This window comes from Triturus cristatus, chromosome 4_1, assembly GCF_964204655.1.
Source record: "Triturus cristatus chromosome 4_1, aTriCri1.1, whole genome shotgun sequence".
Lineage (NCBI taxonomy): Eukaryota > Metazoa > Chordata > Amphibia > Caudata > Salamandridae > Triturus > Triturus cristatus.
This window is the reverse complement of record NC_140585.1, coordinates 380,867,310-380,891,594: the sequence shown is the minus strand read 5'-3', so window position 1 is coordinate 380,891,594 and position 24,285 is coordinate 380,867,310. Positions and strand designations below refer to the sequence as shown.

General features: G+C 47.9%; 1 protein-coding gene across 1 annotated transcript in view; it reads right to left on the bottom strand.

Annotated features, from left to right (window-relative positions):
- Window positions 1–24,285, bottom strand: part of SMC1B (structural maintenance of chromosomes 1B) — a 2,533,210-nt gene that overhangs the window by 245,698 nt on the left and 2,263,227 nt on the right. The window contains exon 21 of the mRNA XM_085652431.1: window positions 14,715–14,869. Within this exon, the coding sequence (XP_085508557.1) occupies window positions 14,715–14,869 (155 nt within the window). The remainder of the gene's footprint in view (window positions 1–14,714; window positions 14,870–24,285) is intronic.

The window sequence follows — 24,285 nt, the reverse complement described above, 5'->3', positions numbered from 1 at the left end:
AAGATTGCGACCGCGGGGCCGAGAGGCCCAAGGACTTGGCCGTAGCCCGGGAGTCCGTAAAGCGGTTCAGCGCACTGTCCGCCTTCTCGCCAAACAGGCGAGTGCCATCAAACGGCATGTCCATGAGAGTGCTCTGGACATCGCCGGAAAACGACGTGGACCGCAGCCAGGCGTGACGTCGAAGCGCCACAGTGGTGGAAATGGCCCTACCCAGCGAGTCCGTGGTGTCAAGCCCACAACGTATGGCATGTCGCGCGGCATCCCTCCCATCGGCCAGAGCCTGGGTAAGTCGTGTCCGGACCTCCTCCGGACACAGGGGCAGCGCGTCCTCCACCGCATCCCACAGAGAGTGGGAATAACGGTCCAAGAGACAAGCGGTGTTCAAAGACCGCAGGCACAAACTAAGGGATGAGAACAGTTTCTTGCCAAACTGCTCCAGTCTCTTGGAATCCCGGTCCGGCGGGGCGGTCGGGAAAGAGGATTGGGAGGTGGAGGCCTGGATAACCAGGCTCTCAGGGGTAGGGTGTTGGGACAGAAAACTGGGGTCGCCCGGAGCAGGGCGGTGGCGCCTGGCAACGTTCCTGTCCACAGGAGGAACTGTGGAGGGCTTGGACCAGGTGCCCTGGAGAACGTCAGTGAGGGCTTCATTGAACGGCAGCAGAGGCTCAGTGGAGCTTGCTGCAGATTGAAGCCCCTCAGTGAGGACGTTCGTCCTCACAGCCACGGCAGGTAGCTCGAGCCCAAGGGCTGCGGCCGCCTTGCGCAGCACCACGGAGAAAGCAGCACCCTCCTCCGAAGCCACAGTCGGAGGAGAGATGAATCCAGTGTCTGGCGAGGTATCCAGACCACTGGCCTCCCCCAGTTCATCTGCCCAGTCCTGGGACAGTTGGGCCTGATGGGCCATAGGATCCTCGGATCCCTCCCAGTAGTCCCCATCATCCGACTCCTGGTGTAGAGGAGAAAGTAACGGAGCCGGGCGGTAGACAAAATGTGTCTCTAGCGGCGTCGATCTCGGCGTCCATCGACGCTGGACCGGCGCCGGGCCCGGACCGGGACTAAACTGGGGCACGGCGTCGAGCGGAGTCGACGTCGGTGGAGGAGTGACAAGGTTGACCGGCGTCGACGGGGACTCGAGAACGGGTCCCTCGGGCGCTTGCGGCGTCGAGGCCGGAGCCGTCAACGGCGCCGGGGCCGGAGCCGCCGGCTGGCAAGGCAGCCCAGTCGGGTCCGCGGGGCCCGAAGGCGCACCAGCGGGCGCCGACGGCGGAGCCAGGTTCCTCATGGCCGAGAGGAAGGCACTGACTTCCGCCGGCGTCGCGTTAGTCCCAGGGACCGGAGGGTATGGGGACGGACGCGGCGCCTGCGGCTCCGCCGGGGTGGAACCACCCTGACCCTCGACCGAGTCGCGCGACCGGCGAGGGGAGTCCGAAGAGCGATGTCGTCTCTTGGACTTCTTGGAATGCTTCGACTTACCCGAAGACTTTGATCCCGACGACCGATGGTGACGTCGGCTGCGGCTCCGCGACCTATCCTTGGACCTCCTCCTGGACCGGGATCAAGAGGCGCGCAGAGCCGCGTGGCGAATCTCGAGAAGCTTACGGGACCGCTCCCGTCTAGCCTTCGAGGTCAGGGCCTTACAGTCCGAGCACGACTCCGCATCGTGGTCGAGGCCCAAACAGTACAGGCACCGGCGGTGATGGTCCGTAACCGACATCAATCGGCTACAGTCCGTACAGGCTTTAAACCCAGGCATCCTACCGGCACCGGTGTCGATAGACAGGATCAAAAAGGATCAAAAAGTTAGTCAAAAATTGACTAAAGGGGTAGCTCTCCCGGATCTGCGCTTACTGGCGCGGAAAAAAGAAGAACTGACGTCAGCGCGCGAGGGCGGCGTCTAAGTACTCCGACGACGTCATTCCGGCGCAGGACGCCGACGACGGACGCGGAGCCGCAGACGACGCCTAGCGACGCGCAAGGGGTATTGCTGACGAAAAATCTTCCGGATCCAGTCTGACGCCTGGGGATATTCTAAGGTGAGGAATCTAACTAACGTGTTTCTTTCAGATATAAATAATCTGTAAGAAAAATACTGCATTATATTCCGGTGGCAGGTGTGTTCCTGGGTAGGGGGAGGTTGAAATGAAAGACAAGGAGGGGTTGCATAATGGGACTGGGTACATTGGTGGAGGAGTTCTGGGATGTGGGAGCAGGTGAGTAAATTGTAAGGATCAGTGGGCAGGGGGAACCAGTGGGTCAGGAGGTTATGTGAAAGGGGAGGGGCAAGATGTGCGGTCAGTGGAAATAGGTGAAAAAGGACTAGTAGGTACTACAGGGAAGGTGTATCAGTTATGGAATGCGAAGGGGTGTTAGGATATGGAGGAAGGGTGTAAAAATGAATATACCAAGGTGGATAAACTAATACAATACTAATACAAGTGAAAGTCACAAGAGTTTAGATAGCCATTTCAAGTTTAATAAATGACATGTGAGACTAATGTGGGCCAGCTCCGGTCGCGCCATTGTCTAGAAGCACTGTCATAGAAGCCTAGATCTTATATTTTAAACATAAATCAAATTTCGGCCAAGCTTAGGGAAATTTAAGCATGTAAGGGAACAAAGTATGAGAATTTGATCTGAGTTGACCTTAGAGTTGTGGAATAGCCTAGGGCACTACTGAAGCCAGTTCCTGTATGAATCCTTTTAACAATAATATGCAATCAAAGTGAATAGAAATACCTGTGGGCGGAAGTTGTAAAAATAATCCGGTGTACAGCAGCGTGGGGTTTATATTGTAAACGATGCTTCCCCACACTTCCTTTCAAAAACCATAAGCAAAATAAAAAAATGCAGAGGGTCGAGAATCAGGCTAAGAGGAAGCGCTTGTGAAAAACAATCATAAATTCTCCTGCCATCCCCTCTTGCATGAGAGCGTCCACGTTGGAGTAATTCATCTAGTTGTTGCTACCTTTCCCAGACAAGTAAATAAAGAATATGGTAAAAATAACACTTTTGATCGGGTTATCACTGCACTTTGGTGACAACACATAAACAGATGGGGAGTGCATGGTGTATTTTGTTTGGGGGGGGCGAATAACGCAGAATGCTTCCTGTGGAAAGGAGTATACTGTTTGGTGAGCAGCACAGAAGTTCAAAGGGAGCAGGGAATGGGTAGGGACCTTCAGATATAGCTAGGCGGAGTTATGTGGTTTTTATGTCCCTTACCTGCATAACCCGAATGTTTTCTGTCTCCAGACCCTCCACCATTGCATCCACCTCCTTTTGCAGCCGTAGCTGCTACTCCTCCACACTGGCCATCCTCTATCAGTGCCCCATGCTCAAGGTACAGCAACAGATTCTCCTTCCAAGGACAGCGGCAGGCTACAATAGACAGCAATGTGATAGCTGTAGGCACCATATTGGAACTGAGATCTTCCTGCAAGGACCACATCAGAATAAATGCAAGTTCAGACTTTGAAGCAACTAAAACAAGCAGTATGTGATGCCGGGGAATGCCTTTTTGTTGTGGATTCGCGAAGCAGGTTCATGGCAAAGCTCCACCAGAGCCATGCATAATTAATGCAAGAGTAGCGGCCTACCGACGAGTGCCCATGCTTAAAGCTGAAGCTTCAGCCAATATATGCCTTCTCTACCATACCCACGAGGGAACTGCTGTATCTTTAGAATTATACCCTAGTACCCTGTTGACCGATGAGGAAGTCAGGACTGATATATCTCTCGAGCACTTCCAACCCCTTACTGAAGATCTTTTTAACAGTATTGCCCAGGAGATATCCTCCGGATCGCCCCTTGACACTCTCCCTCATAAGATCTGGAAGGAGTATGGCCCTGACCTATTTCCATGGCTGTGCCAAATATGTTGCCAATCCCTGAGCGAAGGAGCAGTCCCTGAAGGTTGGAAGCAGGCACTGCTGAAGAAGCTATCTTTGGATCCAACAATACCAGCCAACTTTCGACCCATATCACTTTTGCCATTTCCTATCAAGATCTTGGAAAAGATGGTTAGCAAGTCCTTGTCATGTTACTTGGAAGAAAACCATCTCCTGGACAGGGACCAGTTTGGATTTCGGCCTGGGCATGGGATGGAAACTGCTTTGACCACTGTGTTGGATAGACTTCGAATGCAAGCCGACAACGGTGACTCCTCGGTGTTGGTGTTATTGGATATGTCGGCTGCATTTGACACAGTCAGCCACGCGGTACTGGTAGCGAGGTTGGAGAGACTGGGGGTGAAGGGCTGTGCCCTGAAATGGCTACAATCCTATTTGTCAAATCGACAACAGGTGGTTACCATGGCGCCATTTGCCTCCCCCTGGTTCCCGGTCTGCTATGGAGTGCCCCAGGGCTCGGCAATCAGTCCGATCCTTTTTAATGTTTATCTATGCCCTCTGATCCCTATTATAAAATCTTATAGGATCGACATGGTCAACTATGCCGATGATATCCAGCTGTTGTTTTCCCTTGAAGGGAAGCATGCATTACCTATGTTAAATGGTAGCGGCAGTTTCAGTCGATAACCTTTCAAGTATTTGCCCGGCGGTAATCGCCTCTCATACCACTCGATAATTTACCAATGAAAGAGGCAGGCGCCGGAGACTGGAAGGCAGGAAACAAAGTTTTATTCCGTCGGAGCAGAACACATCAGATCAGACAGCAAGGTATCGTCACGAGGTGCTCTAACCGCATCTCTGAGACCTGGTCTCTTATACACCGGTTTATTGCTTTATTACATATAGTACATTCTTGAGATTCTCTTGATGCCTGAAAGAACATCCCCTGAAGCCCCGGCTCAGATCCGATCCCACACATAGTTACAGTAGAGGTTCCCACCCTACCCGCAGTGGGAGATGGCTATCGCGCAGCAGGGAATTCCGCTAATTCCCGGGGGTGTGTGCAACCGGCCGGGTCTCAGGGGGTAGGGGCTTTGATCTACTGTAATCCCTTTGATGCGGGGTGTTTCCCTTACAGTAGGGGCAATAAACTGCATCCGCAGGGCTAGGTGATGGCCTGGGACCAGTTCGGACAATGGGGCGCAGAGGAAGGGGTTTATCAAAGGAGAGGCATGACCATGTATGGGATGTCGGTCGGATGTGGTTCCGTAGCAGGGTCGCGCAGAAGGAGAGGGTTTATGGCTTGTATGAGAGAGCGGGGGTGGCCGGCGCGCGGGGGATGCTCGCAGCGCCAGGGGAAAGCGCTGGTGATCGAAAATGAGCGGGGAGAGAGTGGGGTGCCTAAAATGGCGGCCGTGCATTCGCGGTGCGTGGTGCTGGGGAGAGGCAAGATGGCGCAGATAATGTTCAGTTTGCACGCTAAATTTCCACACCTATGAACACCTTTCAGGCATATATGGGTCAGGTCTTGGATTGGCTGAAGGCCAACTCCTTGCAGTTTAATGGTGGGAAGACAGAGTTGTTGTATTGTTCTGCAGCGAGAGTGCCTAAACCCCTGGTGGGCGAATTCAGGCTTAGGCCAGAGGATAGTGGCAGCAAAAACGGTCCGCAACCTGGGGGTTATGGTGGATGAAGACCTCCAGATGCAATCTCAGGCCAATAAAACAATCAGCATCTGCTTTGCCTTGTTGAGAGGTCTTCGGCAAATTCTTCCCCTACTACCCAATGAGGCTAGACCCCTGGTGGCTAGAAGTATAATCCTGAGTAGACTGGACTATTGCAACTCCCTGTATTTGGGTGCTCCTCAATACATCCTGCAGGGGTTGCAAAGGGTCCAGTCTATGGCAGCCAAATTAGCTCTTAATAGACAGCGTGGCTCCTCTGCTGCCTAGGCGCTGAGGGACCTTCACTGGCTGCCCATCAAAGACAGAATTAGCTTTAAGTCCCTGTCACGGGGTCGACGGGACAGACGGAACCAGATCGGAAGGTGATTGTCGTTCTCATCCACAGGGATGGGACGGGCCCTTTAAGGACGATCCGGACCCGTCGGAGGTGGAGTTCGCCCCCGTGACGTCAGCCTTCGCCAGCCTATCCCACGCATCGGTGGTGGAGAAAGAGGTGGATGCGGAAGACGCCGGTGCTAAAGCCTGGAGTGAAGACGGAGAAGCGGAGAGGGAGAGAAGCAGAGAGAAGAAGCGGTTGTCGGCCAGAGGAGGTATAGACTGGCAAAGAGCGTTGTGGGAGCCCAGTGAAGGGAGAGCCAGGAGGCCAACGACAACACTCATCGCCCCGCCACGCTTCAGGAGAAGCGTGGCTAAAACAGGTTCGGAGGAAACTCCGGGGACTTCTATACACCACGGGAGGGAACGGGTAGCTGCAAGCGGGTGGTCACATTGTGTTGCGGTGACCTTAACTCTCCCTATTGGCTGGGGTACGAGGACTGCCGCCCTTCGTGCATCTTTTGGTTTACACATGGTGACGGCCAGTGTATGTTTGCAATACCCACACTCCCCTTACCCTTAACGGTAAATAGACCGGAGGACAATCGACTAAATCCCGTTCTCATCTTTTCTTTTTGGGCTGAGCCTGATGACATAGGAGACGAGCCGGGGACTCTGACGAGAAGAGGAACGTCGATGCCCTTCGTACTCAACCTGGTGTTGCTGTCTGCCCTTATATCTGTAAATAAAGGACGTAAATGCAGTAGTCCTTGAGTCCGCTGTCTTGCTCAGGCCTACCCTCCTTGCACGTCCTGCACGGCGACAGTCTCTTTGTATGGTTTACAGAGCTTTACATAACACAGGTCCGGTACACCTGCAAGAGAGATTCTCCTGGTACGAGCCCAAAAGACTCCTCCGGTCTACTAGTCAAAGCCTGGTGTCTATCGCTAGAGTAAAGCTGGCCAGGATGGGAGGCAGGGCCTTTGGCACAGCAGCAGCATGTCTTTGGAATGAGATACCCCAAAACCTTAGACAAGCTGAGTCCCTGCTGGACTATTGCCAGGAATAGGTAGCAATACTCCTAATTTGTAGCTCAACCGTTCTGCTGCCATAGGTCAACATGGTCTCTATGCGCCAGGATACCCGTTGGGTGACCGCTGCGCTATACAAAAACTCTATACAATACAATACAATACGACCTTGGTGGTTTTTAAAAGCAAGTTAAATGACCTCTAGAGGACCGGGTAGAGTGTTGTAGAGGATTAAAGGAAGCTGCAGCAATACTTCGTGAACGGTAAAAGTTTATAATTGTTTGACTTTTAGGCATGGGACCAAGAGCAAAAGAGAAATAAAGAATTAAGTGAAGAAAAATACAAGAAATCGCGACTTATTTTAAAACACGCAACAAATTAAACGAATTAAACACAAACGTACATCACATATCAGCCGAAAAAACACTAGACTGACGCAGGAGCACTAATACACAACAAGCAAATTAAGAACATGAATAATTAACAAGGACTGACCTAAAACGGGCCACATCTGAGAGTTTGGGCACCCACAAGACTAGCATGGCGAAATTCACCAGCCATCTCCCTGGAGCCAAAGCAGTGGTTCCAGCAAATCTATTATAGCTGGGTGGCGTGAGTGGGGTATTCTCCGCGTCAACCTGGAAGTCTGAGTTCAGCAGGGGTGCCTCACCCCACCGCCATCTTGCTAGCAGTGCATTATATTGACAAGCATTGGCAAAGCCAATACGCTTTTGGGACCTTATGTGTTTATTAATACATTTTGGCTATGTTGTGGTGTATTGTGGCTGATTGTATAAGTAAAGCACAATGAAGCCTGGCCGATTGGTGTTGCCAATTTTTGTTTTAACAATATGCTCTAGAATGACAGAGCGAACGCTGTTTCGACCAGATCTTAAAAAGCAGAGTATAGCAATGGAGGTCCCCAGGAGGGCAGTGGAACAAGTTCTCGAGAGGATTTAAGTATTGCACCAATTTCTACCTCACTTCGAATTCTGCTCTTCGTCTTGAACCGTTCGAAAGAGGGCCGTGGTTACCCTCTGCTTAGCATTGCCGGTGAAAAGATGCCGCTGTGGCTTTCAAGCTAACCTTTCGGGCATGTAATAGCCTTTTTGATTCATTACATTCTGTTTTTACTTCCACCAAGCTGGAAGTAATGCGCGGAAAGCTATCTGACCTCCCTCCTCCTGACTGGTCCTGCGCGTGGACATGCACACTGGCTCCAATTAACCTAAAGTGCGCAGACACAAGAGCAGTATAGCGACACCATTTACAGACTCAAATTGGTTCCACCCCTTGTTGGCGATGAAGCTGGGCATGCGCACAAGCATTCTACTCTGGAACTGAACAAGTGGCGGAAACTTCCTAAGACATGAGCGCTTGCACCTATAGCTCGCGTAGCAACCAGTTAGCTGGTGGCCCATGATTCTGACAAGGAACTGTCTGCATTGTGTAGATTGCACAGATCTCAACAACAAGTGTATTAACCTGTTGAGTTGTCCAACCGATTTGTGCATATGGGAGAGATGTTTATTTGCAGCTGGTTGAATTTAAATGTTCTAAAAAACATGGCGCTATAAGTTGATGCTCAGCTGTCACAAAGAAAAGAAGTAATAAAAACGGTATTTTCCGAACAGTGGACTTTAAATCCCAAAGCACCAGCCGATATGCAAACGATTGAGTCCTGCAGGTCTGACTATAAAAAACTAAGAGTTGATCGTGTGCATTTTATACCCAGCTGCTTGGTACTCCTCTTATCGACCTCTGAAGGATGAAAGGCTGAGGAGTCTTGTTGGGCTTTGAGCCAGTGACTTGCACCAAGGGGTCGACCAGCAGATTTAACGGCGCCTCCTTTATTTTAGCCGTGACGTGCAGTAAAAAATATAAAGCACTTGCTCCTGACTGCCCTGAAGAAGTCAGTCGCGCACTGCTTTTTGGCAGCGTGAAATCTAGGCGCTGCAGGAAGGCTCGCGCGTTGAATCTCCAGCTCCGTGCATTATGGGTGTCCGGCTGGCATGTGGCAGTGTTGACCAAGAGCCCGTGATGCAGAAAATAGAGATGCCAATGCCTCTTCCTAAACAAAAACAATGCCCTAAATGAACGGTGCGAGTAGTGCCGTATTGCTGATAAATGCTCGGCATACCTTAAAAGAAAAAAAAAATCCAAATTAAGCAATCGTCACAGTGCTGGAGACCCCATACTTTCCTTTCAACCGGAGGCAAGTAAAGGTCATCATCGACCATGCAAAAAAACAAGTCTGACGAGGAGAGGAGGAGGCAGCAGGGGGAGGAGGGGAGAGAGGAGGGGGCCTGCGCCTGTTTCCCTTGCAGGAGCGAGCAAGGGGCACCATCTGTTAGCAAGTTAATTACAAACAGATGGTGCACGCGTTGCCATTGAAAGCAATGCAATGCGTGCACGTTTTTGGGCGAAAAACCGAATCGATTTCAAGAGGTCTCCTAACACATGAATCAGCACTAGCAGCAGTTACATGTAGGCTCCTCTCCAGGGCAGAACTCACTGTAGAAAGTGAGAAAAGGCCACAGCAAAATCCTCCTGGGAGAAGGGTCGTGGCCGTTCGCATAAAGACCAAGACGGATGTAGAGGGTGACCTAAATAGTTATGTCTAGAATTGATTGTTGCAGTATTATATAGCGCTAACCCGACCAGAAGACACTGGAGTTTTTGGATGGGCATTGTTAAGCTGTCGGATCGACCAGGAGAAACTAAACCCTGAAGGCAAAGCCCAAACAGGATGAGGGGCCATCACACGCTGTGCAGTGTGACGGGCAATCAAAATGTTTGCTAAGTGAAATCGTCAGAAAGAGAGCTAAGCACCCAAAGGAAAGACATTTACAGAAATGCACCAATAACAAGGCAGCATTTCTGAAAAAAACAATGGCAATTGGTGGGTGGGCCAGAGCTCATAGAAGAGGATACAACAGGTCGATTAGAGCTCAACCTAAAAAGTGGCACTTTCCTACACTGCTTATGAAAAATCTTATGGATCCAGTTCGATGCCTGGGGGAAATTCTAAGGTAACGCATATGCGGCTGGAAGTCTCTATTAGAGGTTACAAACAAAACAGGCAGAGTTGCATGCTAACAAACAAGTTATTTACCTTCAGTACCTTTCTGGTAGTTACTCCAACTACATATTTCTGACCTCTAGAATATCTCCAGGTGCCAGACTGGATCTGGAGATTTTTTTTTAGCAGTGTTCCTGCACACCAGTCTGTGTCATGCAGCTCTGTGGTGGCTCCATACACCTAGAAAGTGACCGAGTGGAGCCGCACATAAGCACCACCTCTGCACACTGATGTCAGTTTCATCAACTTTCTCCTTCTGTCCCCACAGATGTACAGCGTTAGTACAGTGTGCTGCATTCCAACTTTGGATCTTTTTATAGGCCACTCTACAGAGTGAGGAATCTGCAGATAGATCAGGTATCCACCAGAAAGAGCATTACTTAAGGTAAGTAACTTGCTCTTCTGATAAGAGTATCTCCCAAGGCGGTTGGTCTGGGGAGGGGACTCAGACTAAAATGTCAAGCAGAACTGAGCAGGCAAAGTGTGCTTTCTGCAAGACCTGACTTTCAAGGCAAACATATTTCATAATCATATGCACCAACACCCAAATTGCAGCCTTGCAGATGTCTAAAACAGGCTCTCCCCCCCTCCAGTGTTGTTGCTGCATCACTGTCGCTGTCCCTGGTGGATTGGGCTTGCAGGCCTTCAAGGGGTTGATTGTTGGCCAGTGCATAACACATTTTCATACAGAAGTCTATACAGCTTGACAGTGTTCTCTTGCACAGCCTTCCCTTACTTTGCCCAGAGAACCCTCAAAGATATGATCATCCACACATGGGCTTTAGTACAATTGATTTAAAAACCAGAATGCCTCCTAAGGTAATGGAGCATCTCCTCCTCTTTTGAGGAGTAAGGTGGAGCAAAATACGCTGGCATAGTAATGGACCTGCTAATGAAGACAGGAGTCAAAAAGTTTGGTAGAAAGGCTGCTTTGGTCCTCAGCACCAATTCTTCTGGAAACAAGGTGGTGTAAGCACCTGCAGCTCCTCACACGCCTACTAAGCCCTACGAACCGGGACCTACATACCTCTACCACCACCTCGCATTCCACATACCCACCAGAAACCTCAGTTCCACCCAACTGGCCCTAGCTACCGTCTCAAGTATCTGCAAGACCACAACTGGGGAAGTTCCATCTCCTACTTCGCAGCGAAGAGCTGGAACACCCTGCCGCTCCACCCCAAGCAATCACCATCACTGCCTCAATTCAGGAAGGACCTGAGAACCTGGCTCTTCGACTGAACCAAAGTGCCTTCGATGGACAGCTCCCGCTCCCCCATACCTCTTGAGACTCTTATGGGTGATAAGTTGCGCTTTACAAGCCATTGATTGATTGATTGACTTGCTGATGTAATCACAATGACGAAAACAGCATTTAGACTCAAGAATTATAAAGAATATCTGTGCATTTTCTCACAGGCCATGCACATGAGAAACATTAAGAAAATGTGGGTTCCAATTGTGGCATAAAAAAAGGTTGGGGGCACACATTTTAATGAAACCTTTTTATGAAAAGCATTACAACTGAATACTTAAACAAAAACTGTTGATTATGCAAATAAAGAAAGGCCAAAAGTACAGACGAATAACATTTCAAAATGTCCACAACAAACAAAACTAACAAAATAACAGAAAAGAACATCTGAAAGTTTGGCTTTTAAGGCGCTAGTGTTTCGGGGCTCCCTCCACGCAACAAAGTTGCCCCAGTGTCCAGCATAGAAAGACTTTGTGAGAGGGTGCGTGTCCGCAGGAATGACATTAATCGCCAATGTCAAGGAGGCAAAAGCATTTGATTGCCACTGCTCAAACTCCATGCATGTTTGGACAGCCTGATCGGAGGGCAAATGCTCAGGAGCCTTGGGTCAGTCAGAGGCAATCAAGATGATCTGTGCCCAGTCACTCGAGGCAGGAAAGGCACAAGTGGAAACGCGTACAAAATGTTTTCATTCTATTTCAGCTGGAATGTGTCTTCAATTAAATGCCTTTCAAGAAAATACATTCACAAGGATGGCAAACAGGTCTAGCTAGGGCAAATTGGCTGAAGATACTCTGCGTGACCACATTATGACATGCCAGTCATGGTCCATAAGACAATGTCTGTTTAGTTTATCTGCTCTGCCATTCAGTGAACCTGCTACGTTAGTGGCTACCAGGGAGATTAACTGCTAGTCCAGCCACCTCCAGAGGTATAGAGCCTTCTGGCAAACGATCTAGGACCCCAATCTGCACATCCTGCTTCAGTACCACATGAGAGAAACTGCACCAATGTCCCTTTGATGGATAGCAGAAGGCTTCTATGACCAGACAGATTGCCCAAAGCTTCAGAAGACTGATATGAAGTTGATTCTCCGTCATAGACCAGAGGCCTGTGATCTACAGCTCTCCGAGGTGGCCTACTCACCTCAGCAGTGACGAGTCTACGAAAACCGTGAAGCCTGTGTAGGGAATGGAGAGTGGTTTGTCTTACGTCAGGTTCGTGTTTGTCTTCCACAACAGAAGTGTCAGAGAGGAAGCCCTGATGCTGGCCCATCGAAACCTGAGGCATGGCCCACAAATGCCATCTGGTATTTGGGACAAGGAGGATGCATGTGGCCAGCAGTCCAAGAAGCCTCAGACCCGCCCTTACCAAGACTCAGGATTGAGCCTAAAACATCGGCATCATATCCTGAATATCTTGGACTGGCTTAAGCAGTGGAAAAGCCTTGAAACATACTGTATTCAGAAGAGCCCCATGAAGGAAATCCTCTGCATTGGCACAGATGGAGCTCTGGCTCATTGATGGAAACACCAATAATGTAGGGGTTCATTGCAATTTGAAGGAGGTATGTGACTGACTGCAGCGAGCCCAACTTCAGCAGTTCTCAAGAGTGGGATACTGGGTAAGGAAAGCCGGGTCACCAGGAGCAGGACAATGGGGGCAGGCAATCATCCTGTGCACAGGAGCCCCTATGCAGGTTTTGGCCCAGGCCCGAGCAGGACCTTAGCGAGGGCTTTATTAAAGGGGAGAAGAGGTTCTGTGGGGGTGACTCCAAGTTTAGGCACCTCTGTCAAAACGTTTGTCTTGAATGTCACTGAAGGCAGCGTAAGGTCGAGGACCTCAGCCGTCCTCCTCACCACCATTGCAAATCACATCCCTTCCTCCGTAGCCACACTAGTAAGAGAGACTGGGCCAGCATCTGGGGAGGTGTCCACACCATTGGCATCTGCCAGTTTCTCATACCAGTTATCCATGGGCGCTTCTCTGGAACCGCGATAGCCATTAGGGTCCACAGATTCATCCCAATCGTATTCCCCACAGGGCATATCAGTAAAAGGAGGAACTGTCTCTGACTAGGGATGTAATGTTCTGACCGGCACCAAAGTTGGGCAACGCAGAACTAGTTCCTTCTGGGTATAACGATGTGCTCAGTGACACTGAGGGCCAACGACGCCACCACGAACTGCGACACTGAAACAGGCTCCAAGGAAGGTTATGGTCTCACCACAGGAAGCAGAAACAGGTCCAAAGGGTCCAACTGGCACAGAGGGAAACTTGTGTGGTCACATTTTGAACCCGTGGGACCTGAAGGCACTCCAGAAAGGTTGGACTGTCAAAATGTGAGGTGTATGGCCTCATAAAACTCCTTTAGCTGGGTGGGGGTCACTCAAGCTCCAGGAAATTCTGGGAAGTGAGGGGTGTACTCAAACTCAGGCTACGCGACTGACATGTGGCAGCGGGGCCTATATTTGTTGCATCGTTCCAGATTCTAGTCCTAGGCTTGGACTGGTGTGGCAAAGTTAAAGAGAGCTACGACTACTTTGACTTTTTAAAGATTTATTTGTGACTTACCTGACAATGACTTTGACTGCGACAATGACCGTTGGGAACGACTCCACGAACAGGCCTGAAACCTTCCTTGTGACCAGGATCTGGAGCATCACTGAGTCGACTGGCATTAGATGATCAAAGCCTCAGAGAGCACCCCCGACCCACCTTTGGGTTCACAGCTCGACAGTCGGGGCAGGCCTTTGAGTCTTGGCCCGGCTCCAGGCAACAGAAACAAACCAGCTGGGAGTCTGTCACAAACATCTGCCTGTGACAGAAACCCGAGGGCTTAAACCCCACAGGTTTTTAGGGGGTGTCTGTATCTCACACTGGAAGCAAAAGCTCAAAAGTATCTAAACAAAAAGTCTAACAAATAGTCCAAAATACAGACTGTGGTTGCTCTCTCCGGATCTGCACTGATAGTGCGGAAAGAAAAGAACCGATATTAGTGCGCTGGGGTGGAGCCTATATAGGCACCGTGCACATCACAGAGGTGCTGCTCAATATTTTCTGCATACAGTCTGACGCCTGGGGAATATTCTAAAGTAAGGAGTCCGCAGCTAGAAGTCTCTATCAGAAATAGAACCCCTTGGGAAAAAATGTTAAAATAAATCTATTTAATGTGACTTTTTAAAAGTATATATACGTTTAATTTAATGTCAAATTGTGATCCCATTTTCAATAACTTGTTTAAATTAAAAAAGCATCGCAACTTTAATTTAAAATATCCATATGAATGAATGATATACATAACGTTTTGCAATTTTTGATACTTAAGTATAAACATTTTGCTTAATGTGGTTTTTTAATGTAAACATTTAAAAATAATTCTAATTTAATTCAATATTCAAATGAATGAAATATTTAATACAAAAATAATGTTATCATTGTGAATAGGCCCTATAGTTTCCACTTGTGTTCACTTATAAAAAAGAACAATATTCATACCTGTGCACTTGTGTTTCGGCAGAGTTTTTTGTAAATTTGGTCGATAGCCACCGACACATGTTCAAAACACTGGCTGAACATTTCATATCGCCTTTTTTTCACATGTTCATATTCTTGCCTGCACTGCCTGACTTTCCTTCTGCTGGCTTCAAAATCTAATTAATAAACAAAAACACTTTCTTATTGACAAGAACAAAAACGCTGAGTACAAATCTTTGGTCAGTGATCCTTAACCTTTTGACGTCTATGGACTCCCACTGAAAGTATACTGGAAGGTGGGGGCCTCACCTAAGTGATCTCCATGATAGGAAGCTCAAAACAATACAAAAAGAAGTTTACATCAAATTATTACACAAATTATTACATTTTTCATTTAAATTAAAAATGAAAAATATACAAAAATCAGAAGTTTAATTATAATGGGAAGTTTGGGTTTCGATGTTTGGATTCATTTCTAAAAGACAAGGGGCCAGATGTACAAAGCTGTTTTATGTTCTCAAACAACACAATTCCAGGAATTGGTCGTGTGCGAATGAAAAAGGCATTTTTAAGCGTACAAAGGCCCAATTGCAATACGGTAACCTATTACAGAAAACCCATTTAGGATTGCGATTCGGTATTTAGAAGGAGAGTGTTTAGGGCGTCCCATTCTAGGCATGTTTTGTGATTGAAATGCGGTCGCAATATATTTGCAATTTACCACTGTACAAAGCAGGCTCTGTATATACTAAACCAACAATTGATGGACAGAATGCAGAACAATGTCATACATTCCCCCAGTACAGAGATCTGGGCCTAAATCCATAATTTTTTTGCTTGACCCTGCGCCCAATGGGAACAGTCCAGCCCGTACTGCCAGGCCAGGTTCTCCCTGGACTGGAAACAAGCATCCTAGGACCGGTTTCGGGCTTTCAGCCCTCATCAGCCAGGATAGCTTGACTCCAGTGGCATGGAGAGCACGGGACTCACGGGACCCATGGGGCAGAGGGTCAAGACTGATTTGCATATGGCTGGGTCCAAACTGGGGTGGCATAGTGGGCAAAAGAACGATGGATTTAACCCAGATCTTTTGACTGGGGGAATATGTTTGCATTGTCAGCATTCCGTCCAACATTTGCTTGCTGTAATCTGTATATACTATACCAAAGGAACAAGCAACTTACCTTCAGTAATGATGTTCCTGTAAGTGACATAAATTAGTTGTAGAATCCTTACCTTAGAATTACCCGCCGAGATCAACCTGAATCAGGTGATTTTTTTATCCCTGCGTGTCCGAAGGTGGCGTCGGTCGAATCCGCGTCCGTTGTTGGGAGTTGTGGTCGCTGGGAAGACGTCGCGGTGCCTTCTTAGATGCTGCCCCTGGGCGCTGACGTCAGTTCTGACAGGACTTTCAACGCCAAAAGCGCAAAAACATGAAAGACACTGACCACTGGTGCGCCATAACTAGGGCCCTGTAATGGAGTCTCTATTCCAAGAAGTCGGTTCACTGAGCGGGGAGGATGGGTGGGGCGGTAAGGAATCTACAACTAACGAACAAGTTACTTAACTTCAGTAACAATATATCTGTAAGAAACATAGATTAGTTATAGATTCCTTACCTTAGAATTACCTCCAGGCGTCAGAATGGATCCAGAAAGTTAATCGTCAGCAGTACCTCTGCGCTTCGGAATGTGGCGTTGGTCGGCTCTGCGTCCGTCTTTGGCGTCGTGGTCGCTGGGATGATGGCGCGGTAGCTACTTAGACGCCGCCCTTGCGCGCTGACGTCCAGTACACAACTTTCCACACCAGAAACGCAGAGCCATGCAAGACACTGACCACTGGTGCACAAAACTAGGGCCCTGAAATGATGTCCTTAACCCTAGAAATCAGTTCGCAGAACAGGGAGGATGGGTGGGGCGGTAAGGAATCTATAACTAACCTATGTTTCTTACAGATATATCGTTACCAAAGGTAAGTAACTTGTTCATCTGAAAGAAACAGTTAGATATAGATTTCTTACCTTAGAATAGATACCACAGTAATACCAACCCCCGAGGTGGGTCAGCGAACCAAGATCACACCAGAAAGTCCTGGAGAACAGAACGGCCAAAGAAGCCGTCTCTCCGGACTTGGCTGTCCAGGCAGTAGTGTTTTGTAAACGTGTGCAGTAATGCCCACGTAGCTGCCTGACAGATGTCATTCAGAGGTACTCCTCATCCCAAAGTAGTAGAAGCTGCAGTCGCGCTGGTGGAATGGGCGTGTAGCCCCACTGGAGGCTCCTTTTTAGCTAGAAAATAGCAGGCTTTAATACACAAAACGACCCGCTTGTGTACGGCCCGACCTCGCTTGGCGCCCATGTAGCCAACAAAGAGTTGGTCATCCACCCGGAACTGTTTTGTGCGATCCAGATAGAAGGAAAGCGCACGTTTTGGGTCCAGACGGTGGAGCCTCTCTTCCTCTTTAGAAGGAAGCAGAAAGAAGGTGGGCAAAGTGATGGTTTGCCCAATGTGAAAGGAGGTGACCATCTTGAGAAAGGATGGACGAGTTCTTAGGACATCCTTGTCCGGATGTACAGCCAGAAAAGGAGGTTTGGATGAAAGAGCCTGGAGCTCACTCACTCTTCTGGCAGATGTGATGGCTACCAGGAATGCAGTTTTAAGAGTTAAAAGTCGTAAAGGACAGTTGTGAAGCGGCTCAAAGGGAGCGCACATCAGATAGGTCAAGACCAAATTCAAGTCCCACTGAGGCATTACGAAGGGGATAGGAGGAAAGAGATGAGTAATGCCTTTTAAGAAACAATTTACAACCGGGGACCCTCAAGAGAGAAGGCTGATCAGGAAGCCTTAGAAAGGTGGAAATGGCTGGGAGATAGCCCATGATAGTGCCCAGAACAGAGCCCTGCTGGGCCAAAAAAGGGAGGCATAAGAGAACCTCAGAAAGAGGGGCAGAAAGGGGATCCACAGCCTTTGCTGCGCGCCATGCCACAAATTTGTTCCATCAATAGGCGTATACCGTCTTAGTGGAAGGACAATTGGGTGCCAAGATTACACCACAGACTTTGGGAGGCAAGTAAAACGACATCAACTGCCACCGCTCAATTTCCACGCAAGGAGGTGGAGGCTGGACAGGTTCGAGTGGAGGACCGTCCCCTGCTGCTGCGACAGAAGATCCTCCCGAAGAGGCAGTTGAATCAGAGGATCGATGGCCATGTTGAGTAGCTCGGGATAGTTAAAAAAAACAAGGGAACCCAAAAGGTAGATAAGGACCTTGGGTGACAGTATTGTATTAGAACAGTGGTCCTTAAAAAGAACAATAGTCAATAAGATAAATATAGACTAGAATCAGTGCTATATTGTGAGTGTCCAACCGGAAATTCAATTTAATAAATCAATAACTTCAAAAAACACAAATATGAGCACATCAATATAGTGGGACACAATCCTGCATCCTACACGAACACATGACAAGTACAATTAAGACAAAAACATTTCAGGCAAGACAGTAGTAGCTTGCGAAACATTGAGCATAATTGTGGCAAGCTTAGAAAAAACAGTAAATGCACTTCTTTTATCACATTGGATTAATGTGCACACTGTTTACATTAGTCGATGACGTTTCGATCCTTTTAAAACAATAGTAGGATCATCATCAGGACAGTTAAAGTTACAAGCCTGAATTTGTAAAAGTGCCTGTGGAAAACAGAGAGAGGGGAAGGAGATTAGGAGGCGTCTAATACGGAGTGTAAAGCCTAGTACAAACTGCAAGGCAATCATTAAGCATCCCTGGTGTCAGACAAATGCACTGTGAAGGTGTTTGAAATAACCTGTGAACGTGAAGTGGCATTAATAGGTGCAAGGAATAAATATCAACACAAATTATTGAGAACGGCATGAGAGGGTCCAAACCGGAACTGACGAAACAGTTACTTGTGTCTAACAATGAGGATGGCAACTGTGGCCGGCTATACCAACAGACTATTCAATATGCAGACAGTGAATGTAGTAAAAGTCATGCAGTGCGGTGGTTGACATTGATATTCCGCATGCATGTCTTACTCAAAGACCAGGTCAAGCTGTGCGCAGCAAACTCAATAGATGACGTGAAGGGTTGTGAGGCGCGGTGTGCCAGTTGAACAGGGCTACGTGAACCAAATACAAGTCATAGTGAAGACGCTGTTCCTGTCATGCAGCGCTTAAATAGCCAGTAATTATTGAAAAATACCGGCTAACCGTGCGCTAAAGTACACGAACACAAGGAGCGCTAAGCAAAAAAGAATGGTGAAAATACCCTTAGATTCACGTGCGGGAACAATCTTTACGCACGGTGGCTTGAACTGAGGCAGCCGCCCAATGGAGGGGTCTGAAATTAAGTGAAAAACGGTTGTGAGTGGTCCGAGTTACTGTAGTTAGGAAAATAGTACAGATTGCTTGTAGACGGGATTTCTCACCTTGGCAAAACTTGGCGAGGATCTGCTAGCGTTTGGAATAAGTGAATTATTTCAAGGCAAGGTTCACTGTTCTGTTTAAGGACCACTGTTCTAATACAAAAGGGTAGCCCGGGATAGCAGACTCTTCGTGCCCAATCCGCAGCCACCAGAATGACTTGGACCCGGTTGCGGTTGATCTTCTTCAGCACTCTGGGCCGAAGTGGTATAGACGGAAAGGTGAACAACAGACCGCAACTCCACTCGCGATGAAAAGCGTCGCCTAGCGAGTGCCGCCTTGGAAATTCCAACGCACAGAATTGCTGACATTGCACGCTCTGTTTGGTGGGGAATAGATCAAACCAAGGCTCTCCCCACTGTTGCCCTTGCACCACCTCCGAGTGAAGACACCATTCGTGAACCATCATGCACTTGCGGCTGAGTTCGTCCGCCCTGGCGTTCAAGGAACCTGCCAGGTGTTGAACCACCAGGGATATGCCCTGATGTTCCAGCCATGTCCAGCGGCAGAGGGCCTCTTGACATAGGGTCCACGACCCCACCCCGCCCTGTTTGTTGCAGTACCAGGTGGCGGTGGTGTTGTCCGTGAACACCTGCACTACTCTTCCCCAGACAGAGGGAAGGAATGCTTTTAGTGCAAGCCGGATCGCCCACAGCTCCAGGTTGATGTGGAGCCCAGACTCCGCTGGAGACCAGAGGACTCTGATCTCCGCCTCTCCAATGTGGCCGTCCCATCCCAGGACTGATGCATCGGTCACCACTGTGAACTCTGGTTGAGGAAGGGAGAGGGATCTGCCGTTGAATCCATGCTGGTTCATGAGGCAGGAGATGGTCAAGAGGCAGGAGATGGCGCTAGTGTGAGTGTTTTCTCTCTCCCGCGCGCTGCCGCAACGCTGGCTACCCTATGGTGTTTTGATCTGCTCGGTTATCGGCTAGCTGACCTAACCCTGACCCGTAGCTCAGGTGCTCTCACCTGGCAATGCTTGTGATCGCCTCAGCTTTACCCGCCTTCGAACGCCGGCCGTCTGGAGCCTCGGTCCGCGCCTGGAGCGGAGCGAGAAAAGTAAAATCTCGCATCTGGGTCTTCGTGGTGCTACGCTTTCGTGTTAACACAGGACCCGTCACCGGCAAAGATAAGGCAAGAAACAAGATTCAAACTGATAACCTGACAGAGGGGAGCCGAACGCGGTTGGACTTGCTTGGTGGCGGCTACAGTGGTGGGAAAAACGCAGGGAAGAGGAGCAGTGACGTGATGCCCATTCGCGGCCAGAAGACTCTTAAGTCAAAGAACACTGCAGCCCACGAGGAGCTCTGGGACAAGGACAAAGCGGAGAAGACAGATAGACTGGATTCCAAAGGTAAAAGAGACCCTGGGGCGTGCAAAAAAAACATGGGGAGGCTTGGGGGGGCAATCTGCTCAAAAGAACTTACTTTGGGAAACCCTGGTGCCCCCCCATCTATTGCTAGACTTTTTACTAATCTAAAAAATGCACCCATCCTGATCCCAGCCGCTTCAAGTGGCTTAATAGAGGGCTCTTTAGAACAAGGAGCCTTATCAACTCCTCTGCAATCAACTCAAGGCACAATAATTGAACTTGGTGGAGAGGCCTTTACTAAAGAAATCACCCAGGGATCAGAGCCTAACCCTGGCCAGCGAGATAATGCTACCACTATCAATGCCGTTGCTGCTTCTACGAATATTACGAATATTACCATCCCTTACGTCGCCACTAACATCACTACCGCTATTACTACTCCCTCAGCCACTGCTGGAGACCCTTTTGGCCGCGATGCAGATGAAACCATCCTCGGGCTAAATAAAGCGACCGATGAAAGCGGCCTAGCAAATGAAAACTTTTTTTCTGTCTCGGATGGATCCTTAACCGGGTCTGATAATGAGCTAGTAAGCTCTATAGAAACCACTCAATCTGATAGGGGGGTAAATGATTCTGCTCCCAGAACCGTTAAAACAGAAAAAAGTGAATGGTAAAAAACGTAGTCTGCCCAAACGGGTGCACACAGACCCGCTCGGGTCCCTGCCTGATGGAAGCCCCAATTGCCTACAGCTACCTATCGAAAACTCTGAACCTACTCTAACTTCGATTCTAGCGTCTATTAAGCAATTCCAGGAAGAAGCTAGAGCGGACAGCCTTGTGGCGAAGGGCGCTTCAAAAAAATTGCATGGGGGTGGTCAGGAAATTAAATAAAACTTGCACCGATATCGGAGACCGGGTCTTAATCGTAATAAAAAAGCAAAGCGCCTCACATGAGGCATGCCTCACTGACATGATGGCCAAACTTGAAGAGCAGGAAAATAGGTTACGGAGAAATAACCTAAGATTATTAGTTATTCCGGAAGGCATTGAGGGAGATGACCCCAGAGGATATATTGTCAATATGCTTCGGCCTGCCTTTCCATCTCAGACTAGCTGGAATTGGGAACAGGAGATTCAAAGGGCACACCATTTTCCCCTTTTTTTAAGCAAAGACGGGATGGTAGTAATGCTGGTAATGAGAAACCCAGAGCTTTTTTTTTTTTTTTGGAAACTTTCTCCTAAGACAATTAATATATGACCAGGCCAGGCCTAACTCTCAGAAAGAGGTAGAGGGGATTAAATTCTTCTCTAAACCAGACTTTAGCCATGCAACCATGGAGCGAAGATGGCGATTGCGCCAAATGATTACTCCCCTACAACAGCAAGGGGCCCAAGTCTTTTTGATGAACCCGGCAAGGCTGAAAGTTATATTCGAGGGCTCGACCCGTATTTTCTTATCTGAGATTAAAGCTGGCGAATACCTAAGGGAAATAGCGGGGAGAAAACGAAAATGAAATCTGAAACTTAGAACTTGGGGATGAATTTCTTAAAACCTAAGCTTTAAAGCAACAGAGGGGGGTCTTATTGGCCTTCTCTTTCTTTTTTTATTTACTGAAGGTTGGAGGGAAGGGAAGTGGTGAAAAGGGGGTTGTTGAGGGGGGAGATGGAGAACATCAATTGTATGCTTATCTTTCTTTGTTTATTTCTCTCTTCTCCTCCCCCCCAAAAAAAAAAAAAAACTAGATTATTGCACTCCTTTCTCATTTCCCATCTGGTACAGCTAAGCCAGACAATCTCTGGAGCAGCGGCCAGGCGGGGGGATTCACATTAGTTTTCCATCCTTCAGGGTTTCCCTGACTGTCTTTTTTTTGGGGGGGGGGGGGGGGGGGGAGGTTTTTCGGGTTCATTTTGAAATCTGGGAGGGCAAATTTAATAGAGCGGTACTGTCTTTATTTAAAACATTTAACATTATGCTATAGGTAATGTTTTTCACATTTGTAAGATAAAGGGAGAAGGATGTGAGGTCCTTTGGAGGGGCCTGGAGGGCTGGGAGAGGGTTTAAGGCTGGAGAATTTGGTAAGGCCAGGGTGGGAGGATCTGATTGTCCAGGTTTTCAATTCTGCTATCTTATTGGGAATTAACAGGTTCAATGGGGGGAAAAAAAAGATATATATATATAATAATAAATGACTACACAATGTAAACTTCGAATTATCTAATTAAATATCTGCGGCCTGAATGATTCATTAAAGAGACAGAAAACTGCGCAGGCACTACGACTGATGGGGGCGGATATAGTATGTCTCCAAGAGACTCATATTGAAGTGGGCCAGAAGTATTTGTTGGATTCTTTAGGTTTCAAATTAATCGAGGCAACTACACAAGGAGCCCGAGTAAAGGGAGTCGGTATTATTGCTCGTAAAACACTACCACTAGCTGTGAATCAGGTTAAATCTGATACATTAGGAAGATGGGTTCTGGCGAGGTGCTCTTTATCTTCGAGCCTTATATTTACGATTTGTTCTGTTTATGCGAGTAACTTAGATGACCCTGGTGTGATAAATTACATTAATCAAGAGCTAGAACTCTGGACACCACCGATAATTCTGTGCGGTGACTTTAATATAAATTTACCCAGTATTTGGGACTTAGATAATTCCTGGAGCTATGAAGGAAGAAAGCCCAAAGTCTCTCGAGCTTTGCGCAATTTATTAAGCACTCATGGCTTAAAGGACGTCTGGGCTCATTCTAAGCCAGATCAGAATGGTTATACTTTTTTTTCCGCTCCACACCGGTCATTAGCCAGACTGGATTATTTTTTGGTTTCCCCTGCTCTTGCATGTGTTTGCTCAATCGATATCGCCCCCCGATTATTGTCGGATCATAACCCACTTATTTTAAACTTAGAGGGATGGGGGAGCCAGGGATTAAGTTCGAATTGGACATTTGAAAAAGCCTTGTTATATGATAATAATTATCGGGAATACATGGCTGAATGGATACAGGAATTCTTGAGGATAAATATCGTGTCTGCATCAGTAATGGTGGTCTGGGACACTCTTTTTTTTATTTTATTTTTATTACTGCGGACACATGATTTAATTCAGATAGTTAGCTTGAACATTTACCCCATGTTGATAGCCAGAAAGGCCGGATTCAAACTGGCCCTTCTGGACCTATAGTGGACACAATCATTTCTCAAAAGTCAGAAAAGGTAATATTCATTCACAGAATGAAAGGCATGCGAACATGAGTCGAGGGTGCAGATTACAAAGTTGAGGACGGAGTTCACTTTTTAATGGACAAGGAAACTGAAGAAATTCAACCACTGATCTTACAGGCAGGGGAATATAATTAATTGTTGTTATGTGGACATCAGAAGATAACATTATTGTCTGTAGATTACTCGCTGCCCCAAGGGGGGCTTTTGGTATTTTCAAATCTTTTGTTAATTAAAATAATTTCCCCACAACTGTGCACTCAGTTTTCCTCCGAACCTCAAGTCTGTCTAAATTACTCCATGGTGGTCTGGGACACTCTTAAAGCTGGTATTAGGGGGGAGACACTCCGCTTTTCAATCAGGAAGAATGAAAAGGAAAAAATACAAATGGATTCACTACAAAGACAGATGACAGAAGTGGAAAAAAAACTAATAGAGGCGGTCCGGGCTGGATCAGGAATTGATGAAGCACAGATAAGGGTCGCGGTTACGAAATCAGAAATGGGGGCGGCATTAGCAGAAAAAATTGCTACTAAATGGGCAGTATCTAGAGAGAAATGCTATGAGCTGAGCGAATGTATTGGTCATCAACTCGCCATCTCTACCAGGCAACAG